This window comes from Apaloderma vittatum, unplaced genomic scaffold, assembly GCF_000703405.1.
Source record: "Apaloderma vittatum isolate BGI_N311 unplaced genomic scaffold, ASM70340v1 scaffold12061, whole genome shotgun sequence".
Taxonomy (NCBI): domain Eukaryota; kingdom Metazoa; phylum Chordata; class Aves; order Trogoniformes; family Trogonidae; genus Apaloderma; species Apaloderma vittatum.
The window spans coordinates 11,044-21,741 of record NW_009700881.1 but is presented as its reverse complement, the minus strand read 5'-3'; the positions used below and the strand labels follow the sequence as shown (position 1 = coordinate 21,741).

General features: G+C 50.1%; 1 protein-coding gene across 1 annotated transcript in view; it reads left to right on the top strand.

The window, feature by feature from the left end:
• Positions 1–1,711: 1,711 nt before the first annotated feature.
• The window catches only part of LOC104281068 (tetraspanin-15-like), a gene marked incomplete at both ends in the record, with an annotated part of 13,313 nt that continues 4,326 nt past the window's right edge, over positions 1,712–10,698 (top strand). Inside the window, 3 exons of the mRNA XM_009878932.1 lie at positions 1,712–1,786; positions 4,823–4,918; positions 8,521–8,634. Of these exons, the coding sequence (XP_009877234.1) occupies positions 1,712–1,786; positions 4,823–4,918; positions 8,521–8,634 (285 nt within the window). The remainder of the gene's footprint in view (positions 1,787–4,822; positions 4,919–8,520; positions 8,635–10,698) is intronic.

Sequence of the window (10,698 nt, the reverse complement as noted above, 5' to 3'; positions counted from 1 at the left end):
TGATCTCTGAGGTCCCTTCCATTCTATGATTTCTGGGGGTTTCTCGGTGCGCGTTCTCACCACAAATCCAAAGTCCCCACATGGACTTTGAAGCTGCGGTCGTTTGTCTCTCTTTGATGTTTTATGTATCATCTCTGCCTACGAGATAACGGGGTACTCGGTTAATTGTATTCCTTAATTATGGGATTCCTTGTGAAATTGCACGTGGCCCGTTAGGAGCTGAGGTAGGTGGTGATGAAAGCGGCGCTGCTCTTCCAGTGGGACCACGGTGCGGAGCTCGGGGCTGGGTGGCTGATGAAAAACCTTGAGGGTTCGGGGCGTGACGCAGGGTTTGAAATAATTCCCAGGTGTGTGGGTCTCTCTTCACCTGCCTTTGTAAACTGGCTGTTCTAATACACCAGCAGTTGAACCGCGGTAATAAATTACCTCTCCCCCCCTACCCTGCCCCTGCTTTTTTTTTTTTTTTTTCAACTTGCTTTTGGATTTTTAGTGAGTTGCCATGGTAACTTTCCACCTTCCCTTTTCTGGTGAGCCTCCAAAGTTGCTCATGGGCAAAGCCTCGGGGAGACAAGTGTGAGCTGAGCAGGGCTTTGCTCTCCTTCTCATGCGAAGTTGGATGCGATGCCCGATGGGACCCCTCAGACCGCGACCAAAGCGTTGGGATGCTGATGGGTGTGGGCTGCAAGAGCATGGGATCTTCTTGTTTAAGTCTTTTCCTCCACCAGGACATTGATTTGCAGCCTGAGCTTGTTGCCTCCATCAATTCTGGCAGAGTTATCGGCTTATTGCCTCTACCGGGGGGTGGATGATCTCCCGTTGGATGCCCGGCTTGGAAACATCGATGTTCAGCCAAGCCGCAGCATCCCGTCCCAGAGGGGATCCCATCACACCTAGATCTGACATTTGCTCCCACCTCGAATCCTGCGTCCAGTTCTGGTGCCCCCACCATAAGAGGGATGTGGATCTGTTGGAGCGTGTTCAGAGGAGGCCACAAGGATGATCCAGGGGCTGGAGCAGCTCTGCTACGAGGACAGGCTGCGGGAGCTGGGGTTGTTCAGTCTCGCAAAGAGAAGACTTCGGGGGACCTAAGAGCTGCCTTCCAGTACCTGAAGGGAACCTACAGGAAGGCTGGGGAGGGACTTTTGACAAGAGTGTCCAGCGATAGGACAAGGGGAAATGGGTTTTAGTTGAAGGAGAACAGATTTAGACTGGATCTTAAGAAGAAATTCTTCAGTCTGAGGGCGCGAAGACTTTGGAATAAATTGCCCAGAGATGTTGTGGCTGCCCCCTCCCTGGAGGTGTTCAAGGCCAGGTTGGATGGAGCCTTGAGAGGCGTCCCTGCCCGTGACAGGGAGCTTGGACTAGATGAGCTCTAAGGTCCCTTCCAGCCTGGGCCATTCCATGATTCTATGATTTAACTCGTTTCTCTGTGCAGAATTTGGCTTTTCAAATCACATCTGTGTGGGTTTGTTTTTTTTACCTTCTTCTTCTCTCAATCCATCATCCTTCTCTCCTACTACACTTTCAATGAGGGAGCAAACCGCTTGCCCTGGTAGGACCAAGATCTTTGGAAGAGATTTGCAGCTCCTTGGGGACCTCGTAATGAAAAGAGCTGATTTCTGAGTGTTCCAAAGCAGCTTTGGGTTTCCAGCTCTGCCTTGTCGCAGTTAAGCACCGACACTTTGGCTAATCCTTCCCTTTCTCTTTTCAGTTCTTCTGGGTCCTTCTGGTGATCTTCCTCACGGAGCTGCTGCTGATTTTCATCGAAATCATCTTTGAAAGCAAGGTGGGTGCAAGCGGGGAGGCCCTTTAGGACGCTGCACGACGAAAAACCGCAGCCCCCCCTGTGTCGTCAGGGAGGAAAATCCTCATTTATCTGTCAGCGTCCGCCGTGAAAATGGGAGGTTTTCATTGCTTTCCTGCCCTTCTGACCTGCCCATCGTGCTCCAGAGCTGGGATGGATCTCCAGCACCACCCAGAGCTGCAGTTCCCTGTGCAGACTCTCAACTAAAAACCTATGTTTTCTTTTTTTTTTTCTTGAGGGCTCATTAAGCTCCTCGCCTCAATTATGTTAACTGCTGGCTTGCATTTGCAAGGACAGGTTTGAGTTATAGCTGAGGCGGCGAGATGGTAAATCCTTCCAACGGATGTCCTTCCTGGCCGCCCGCCTTCTGCTGCGGAAACCCTGCCATTTTCAATTTAATCTTCCCCTTGCAGTCGATCAAACGATTAAATAGCTAATCTCAATCTCTGCGGGCTCGGTGAACGCGCAAGGCGGGGGAACAACAGCCAGAATGCCCACTTACAGGCTCGAAAAATCGATTCCCCGTTGCACAAACAGCTTGAGGGTGCTTCCAAACCCGTCAAGGCTGGCGTCGAGTGCTTGGTGAGCCCCAAAGACAGGTTAGGATGGAGAAAAATGTGGTTAGTCAGCCCCCGAACCAGCTTAGGGTTGGGAGTTAAGCAATTGGTGAGCCCCTAAACCAGGTTAGGGTTGGGAGATATGTGGTTGGTGAGCCCCAAAGGCAAGATTAGGATCAAGAAAAATGTGACTAATGATCCCCCAAACCAGGTTAGGGTTGGGAGAGATGTGCTTGGTGAGCCCCCAGACCAGATGGAGATTGGGAGATACGTGGATGGTGAGTGCCAAAACCAGATTTAGGTTGGGAGATACGTGCTTGGTGAGCCCCAAAGACAGGTTAGAATCAAGAAAAATGTGGCTAATGAGCCCCCAAACCAGGTTAGGGTTGGGAGAACTGTGGTCCGTGAACCCTGAAACCAGCTTGGGGTTGGGAATTACGTGCTTGGTGACCCCCAAAGACAGGTTAGAATCAAGGAAAATGTGGCTAATGAGCCCCTAAACCAGGTTTGGGTTGGGAGAGCTGTGCTTGGTGAGCCCCAAAGTTGAAGGGCGGCAATGGGGAGGACGTTGCCTTTTGGATGCTGCAGCCAAGTCCATCCAGCAGCTTGCCCGGGCTCTCCGAAACCCTCTGACCCCTGCAAAACACGCTGCCCCAACGGAGAGACGCGCTTCTCTGAGGAAAATCAGGTTGGGTCGTTCCTGCTTATAGAAAATCGACATGTGCTGCCCCATAGAGGCTGCGTTTTTGTGGAATTCAGCACAAAGTCCTCTGCTTTGAGCCTCGGTGGTGATGCTCAGCCCCATCCTGCTCTGCAGGGATGCCGAGACCATCACGAGAGAAGGTTGTATTAAACTTGTGAATTGAGCAGAAAGCATTAGCGCCTTAATTTAAATTTAACGGGCAATATCAAAACCTAATTAAAAATCAAACAACGAGAGAGAGAGAGAGAGAGAGAGAGGAAAGAGAGATCTGACAAGCGATGAATCCACTTGACCAAAAATTGTTCGGAGGCACAAATCTGCATTTGGAACAATGGTTGTTTATGAAACTCGTTAAAAACATATTTAATTGGATTTTTGTATTGAATCAGCAGGGCCTCGAAGCATAGAAATGGGCTCTGTTGATATGCAAATGGAGATGATGGGAGGTAATGGGTTTGGAGTCCTTGCAGGGAAGGGAATTGGAGAGGTCTCACAACCAGAACTTGATGATTTAACCCCACGACGTTTATCTGCCACCTTAAAATCGAGATTTAATTACAGAGGCTGCCTCCAGGCTGGCATCTTCTCGATATCACTGGGGGAAAACAAGCAGAAAACGATGAAACCTGGGTGTTGCCTGTTGTGTTGGGTGGCCAAACCAGGAATTCAGGTTTTAAGAAACTTGCACGCGAGCAAATTCCTCAAGGTTTGTTGCGATCCCCGTGCCTGATCCCTTGCTGTCGGCAGGCTTTGTTTCCCACTCTGACGTGCCTTCACGTCTCTCTCTTTTTTTTTCCTCTATGTTCTTCTCCTCTTTCCCAGTTTGCCCAACCTCTAATTTTCATGTCAGAGTGAATTATGAAAAACAACGCTTTCTTTCTCCCTCTTCTTTTCCCCTGCTTCTAACTCAGACACAAAAAAAAACCACCAAAAAGCTTCTTCTCCCTTCATCTTTCTCCTTCATTAATATTTCTGCTCGGTGCTGCGGCAGGAGTCAAACAGCAAACCTGCGCCGGGCTCTACAGAGGATGTTTCGTGCCTCCGCTCGCTAACAAGCTTTCCAGGCGTCTGTAAAATACATTTTCGATTCAATTAGGGTTTAATGGGAAGTGCCTGATGTGTCAAAGCCTCCTTGGAGACGCGGCTGAAGGAGCAGCGGGGAGAGCCCCGGCCCGGCTGTGCCGTCCCCTTTGCGGGGCGCGATCGAATCGCGGAATGATTTGGTGGGATTAGGGATGATTGCGGGCTCTGATGAGGTCTCAGCTCCTCGCCCGTAGCTCGTCCTGCGAATAAATCCCCCGTTTCGCTTCCTTCAGCCCCTCTAACGCAGCAGAAAGCCCCCCCGTCGGCGCTTAAAATCGAGTTAGTGGGGTGGGATTGGGGAGTTGAGGGAGGCTTCGAAGAGGTCTCCCTAATAATTAAATTTAATATATGGTGCCGGGGTGAAATCAGGTGGGGTGGATGTGCACAGGGCTGCTTTACACACACAGGGAATGCAGAAAGAGCTCAAAAATAGTGAATTTTGCCTTGAGAAATAGGCTTGTACCGGTGTGCGGGTTACAGGATCACAGAATCAATGTCAGGGTTTGGAAGGGACGTTGAAAGATCATCCAGTCCAACCCCCCTGCCAGAGCAGGGTCACCCAGGACAGGGTTAGATTCTTATTCTGGTGACAGCTGGCAATGCTCGCTACCAAAAAATCATCATGTTTTGCAATGTTTTCCTGGTGCCTTTTTCACGGTTTCTTTCCACCCCCAGATGAACGCGGTTCTCCACTCCAACATCCAAGAAGGCATCAGACACTATTACGACGACCTCGACTTCAAGAACATCTTGGATTTTGTACAGAAAAAGGTTTGGTTTCGAAGGAGGGCTGGCATCGGGGAAGTCCGGTCTAGAAGGTTTTTTTTAAGAAGCGATTCGTTCTCTGCCTCGTTGAAGCAGAAACGTTAGTATTGTTAGAGTTTATTCCCATCCCTGGAGCTGCGTCCACTCCAATATTGTGGAAAAAAACCGCAAAAACTTGAGATCTAGCAGAGAAACCATGCTGGTTGGTTTTGGAGAGCAGAGCTGGGCTTTGTCGGCAAAGCTGCTTTCAGACAAGCTTTGAATATCATAGAATGGCCTGGGTTGGAAGGGAATCACAGAATCATCCAGGTTGGAAAAGCCCCTTGGGATCATCAAGTCCAACCATTAACCCTACTTGCAAGTTCACCCCTAGACCATATCACGCAACACCACATCCAAGAGACCTCAGAGATCATTTAATCCAACCTCCTTGTCATGGGCACCACCTCTCAACTAGACCAGGCAACACATGGGGACCGAGCGGGAATCGAACCCGCGACATCGGTGTTGTTGTTGCTGTCAGCACCGCGCTCAACCCACTGAGCTAACCGGTTTCTCTCCTTTCACGATGGGCTGGAGCATCATAAATAGGCGAATCTTATCTCTCACTTTGAAGAAAAGCAAACTGTGAAGCTCCTTTTTTGATCTAGGTGGAACCGAAGGCTGGCGGTGCCCTCGGCGCTCCCCGCTCGTGCCTTAAACACCGGCTTTTGACTCTCGGAGTTGTCGTTCCTGAGCCAAGTGCATGAATGAGACCGGGAGCCCTCTGAAGGGCCGCGAGACACGAATGATTCTGAGAAAGATCTTTTAATCAAGTTCGACTCCAGCCTCTCGAAAGGGACACTCTAACCTCTCGCTAGGAATGATAAAGGGATGCCGCGGGCAAGTCCACGTCGGAGGCGGCCTCGGTGGGGAGGCTGCGCCGCGAATCTCGAGGTGAAAGAGCTGGACTCGCGGGAAGGCTTCTGTCTCTCCGAGCAAGCAAGGATCAGGCGCTTTTCGCATCATCCCCCCCCATTTTTACATTTTTCCCCTTTATTTCTTCGCTTGATTTAATATTAAAATTTGTCAGGGGGAGATCTTCTCCTCCGGACTAAGAGAAATTCTAGTGTTGCCGGCAGGGCTTGAACACCCGCACATTTTATTTCGCAGTGAGAGAAGGAGTTTGCCAGAACGTGCACCTCCTTGCCGTGAGCTTTTCTATATTAACGCTGGATTTCCAAACCGGGAACGGCTGAAGTGCCAAGTCGCTTCGTCCTGAGGGGAGGAGCGGCGAGAAGCCACGTGGAGGGAAGGGCTGCTTTTAAGAGAAGAGAAATTGGTTTTACAGGACCTGAGCAACCTGGTTTGTTTCAGGGAGGATAAAAACTCGCCGTCAGTCTGGAAGGATTGCACCCAGACCTGGGTTTTTTTTGGTGAAACACAAGCCTCAGAGCAGCCTCTTATCGTCATTCAGGGGTTATTCTTGCCCGTTTCCTTATTAAAAACCTTGGCTACGCATAGATCAACTGGCACACGTGCTCCTTAGGGTTTGAATTTTGCTTAACGCCTCTCTCCAGTGAGGCTTTAAACTGCCTTCGCGCCCTTAAACCAGTATCATACTGTAAAAATAACAAGTTATTACAGTCTGAAGTGCCAGACATTAATATTTTACGTTAGTTTTACCTGCCGACGCCTCCCCAGTCTGGCTGCCTGTGAGCAAAGAGATATGGAAATAAATCACCCGGAAGAAAATAGCACTTAGATGTTTTTATCGCTCGTTTTTGCCCAACTACTGCCCTTCGCAGCCCTTGGACGCGAGGCTGGAGACCACGACGGCTCACAAGCCCGGGTTTGCCACGAGTCGCTCGCCGCTTGGTCTGGTTTAACGCTTTGCTGAGGACGGGGGGAAGGGGAGAGTTCAAGCCTCTGGGCTGAGCACGGGATTGGGATTTCAAAGAGCTGCCGGGGCTGCAGTTCTTGCTCAAACCCAAGTGGCTCCAGACTCAAAGCAAGGCTCGGAGGGGTCGAGGGCACTTGCGAGCCTCCTCCCTTCTTCTTGAGTAAAGGCAGCTTTCGCCGGCACGCCCTTTTTGGAGCACGGTGCTTCGAGGGTGATGGTTTTTAGCCGTAACCATCCCACGTCTTGCGGGCGGCAGCGGCGGTCCTCAGCATGGAGGGCTCCTCCGATGCGACCTGTGAGCTTCTCGGCATGAGCCCTCTTTGGTTTTTCCTGCTTCTCCGAGCTACAGGAGCCTGCACAAAAGTAAAACCCACACCAGAGTCAGGCTCAGCCTAGGAGCAAGAAATCCAGGAGCGACAGAAGTTTGGGAGAAACCTCTCCTTGCCAGGAAGCAGACCCCACGGTGAGGGTTACTCGTTGTGAGCACTTTGTGCCAATTTTCGTACCGTTAGAAAAGCAAACGGAACAAAACATCTTTGCAGCGTGGGGATATCAGACGGGGAGCGATAACCGATCCCCCTTGAGGTGTTTTTTCTCCCCCTCTTTCTAGGCAACATTGAAGAACTGGTCTCCCTCCTACTGCCTTCGCACTCTTCAAACCAGTATCATACGTATATATTCATGTATATAATATATATATATGTATAAATAGCAAGTAATTACAGTCTGGAGTGGTAGAATCGAGAGAGGAATCAAAGGTAGGAAGTTAGAAACTAGCAGTAAAGCTGTGAGTTGGCTGTTCCTGGCTGGATCTGCCCAATATGACGTGGGAGGAGGCCACCACCCCGTGAGCTGGCGGCTCTTCCCGCTCCCGTTGGCCAAGTTGGCCACCACACGCCTTGGGGCCACCAGCAGGAGGGGGAGCAGATGCTCAGAGGGTTAAACTTCTCCTGCAAACAGCTCCTTTGGAGAGTTTGGTGCTTAAACACGTGGGGAAAACCTGGTGGTTTTTTTTCTATCTTAGCACATGCAGCTCTCCTGCCCGCTTCAGGCTTCTCTTTCCGAGGGGAAAAATGTAAAGATTTGAGCTTGTTTACCGAGATGGGATGACTCGGTACATAATAAGCCCACTTTTATTCTGCAGAGAACAGAAAATGACTTTCATTAAGCTATGGTTGTGGGTTTTTTCCATTGTGTGAAGAGAAGAAAAAAAGAAGCTCCTTCCCTTTGTAGCTGTAGCATTTGATCTCTAATTTAACTTGACGGGAAGAGAAATCCCTGTTAGACGGCGGAGCCTCATTAGCATTTTGTCGAATGGCACCAACTAGCCGAGCTGCCTTCAACAGCAAAGAAAGACATTCATTCAGGGCGCTGAAAGAGCGATCTCTCCTGTGTGCCCGGGGAATAGGCTGGATTAGTCACCTGTAATTAAATCCCTGAGGCATGAATGATCTTTCCTGGGCGTTGGTGAAAGAAAGGAAGCGTCCGATACACGCGTGTGTGCATGTGGGACAGCAGCACGCCTTTAAAATGGGGCTAGACAGGGTTAAAATGCCACTTTTTTATTTTTTTTTTTTAACCTGCTGTCTTCAACTTTGTATTTAGGATCCTGGAAAGCAGAAAGCAGTCGGGGGGCTCTTGGGCTGTTGGAGGGGAGATGCGTCGGCGATGATGTCGAGGTTTGTTCCGTCGCACGTCTCACCCTCTCCTTTTCTTCTTTTTGCAGTTTTCGTGCTGCGGCGGCGATGAGTACCGCGACTGGGAGGTTAACCATTACCACTCCTGCAACGGCAGCGGGCCGCTGGCCTGCGGGGTGCCCTACACGTGCTGCGTCAGGAGGGTAAGGCAGCCGAGGCGGGGGAAAGTGCTTTTATTTCAGTCGATATTTCAGCAGAACCCTCTTCCTGCAGGTCACTGCTGCAGATTTCTGCCCCGTAGGGTTTCTGGTAAACCGCGGCGCCGTCTTGCAAAGCGGTTTGAGGAGGCATCGCCGTGAGACGCTGAAGAAAATGAAAAATAGATCTATGGGCTACACTGTGTTTTAGTAAGCTGGGCTGCTTTAATATAAGACAGATAAAGCACTGGACTGTTCTTTGTGTTCGTATCACGGCGAGGAATTTCTAGAAATGCTGAGTTCCTGTTTTCCAACCTGTCGTGTGATGTAAAATGGTTTTGCACAGAAATAGCAGCATCTTAAAAGGATTTGGCCGCATCTCAGCGCAGATCCAGGAGTTCTGCTCTCCTGTCCAAGGTTCTCAGCCACTCGCTGCGGGGTTTAGCGGCATGCGGGCTAGAAATGCTGAGTTCCTGTTTTCCAACCTGTCGTGTGATGTAAAATGGTTTTGCACAGAAATAGCAGCATCTTAAAAGGATTTGGCTGCATCTCAGCGCAGATCCAGGTGTGCTGCTCTCTGCTCTCCTGTCCAAGGGGATGCAGTTCTCAGCCGCTCGCTGTGGGGTTTAGCAGCATGCGGGGATCGTGTTTGATGGTGTCTGCTCCTAACGAGGAAGTTTTTGAGGGTTTTTGAGGGAAACGGGGCCAAGAAAAGCATTTTGAGCAAGAGCCACCCTTGTGCAGCGGAATAAGAGAAGTCTTGTGAGCGACCGCCCTTGCGAGTCGACGTTTCCCACGTGCCACGAGTTGGGGAGAGGGGAGGTGGGTTTTGCAGAGCCGGTGGGGTCTCCTGTGCTGATTTTCAGAGCTGAAAATCAAGGCAGAGCCCGCCTCCCCGCCGAGCTTTTCTGCTGAGGCTGAGCTGAGTGCTCTGACACCATCTCCTTTAATACAACCGCCCGCTCGCCACGATCAATCTGATGCACGCTGGGGATAAAATGTCAGGAGCTGGGCCAAGGCAGGGAGGGGAAAAGTGCAAAAATTCCTGGTTGCTCTGGCCAGAAATGCTATAATCATTCGTTAAAAAAAAAAAAAGGATTTGCTAAGCATAATCCTGGTAGCAAAACCTCCTCGAGGCTCAGAGTATCGGGGTATCGACGTTGCCTCTGAACCCTGGCCGTGCCCCAGGCTTTACTGATTGTGCCAATGTATCTTTGGTCTCATATTGTTGGGGAAAAAAAGAGGGGAATTGGAGGTGGTTTAATTACCAGTGGAAGTCTGACATGCAAATCAGCTGCAGAAATAATTGTCATCTCCAATCAGGGCGCTGATTAAGAATCCTAAAGCTCCTGCAGATGGAATTAGAAATTCACGTGTCATCTTTTTGTATTAAAGTGAGGATCCGTTGGAGAAAGTCAAGTGTGTTTCTTCAGCGTTTTTTTTACACTCCCCACGGGTTTGGGTGACAACCTGACAAACAAAAGACTTTGCAGCGTTAGAGAGACGAGAAATGGCAGGTGATTACTGAAGAAATAAGGGAACTTTTTGGCTTCCCATTGCAATGAGCTGGGTCTGGAGGATGCTCTAGTGAAGGGCTGGAGCAGCCGGCTCCTGGGAGGGAAAATCCTCAGTAAATCCTTTATGGTTTTTTTTGAGAATTGAAGACCATGAATGAGGTTGTGACAGCTGGAGCGGTTTTATGGTGAATGAGACCTCACCGAACGTATCTAAATCTCCATGAGAAATGAAATTTGGTGACCAGCAGAAGAAGGGAGGTGATTGTCCCTCTGTGCTCAGCACTGGTGAGGCCGCACCTTGAGTGTTGTGTTCAGGTTTGGGCACCTCAGTACAGGAGAGATCTCGAGGTGTTGGAGCGAGTGCAGAGGAGGGTAACAAAGCTGGTGAAGGGCTGGAGAACAGACCTTGTGAGGAGCGACTGAGGGAGCTGGGTCTGTTCAGTTTGACCAAGAGGAGGCTGAGGGGGGATCTCATCCTGCTCTACAATTACTTGAAAGGACGTTGTAGAGAGGTTGGTGCTGGTCTCTTCTCACAGGGAATTAGGGACAGAAC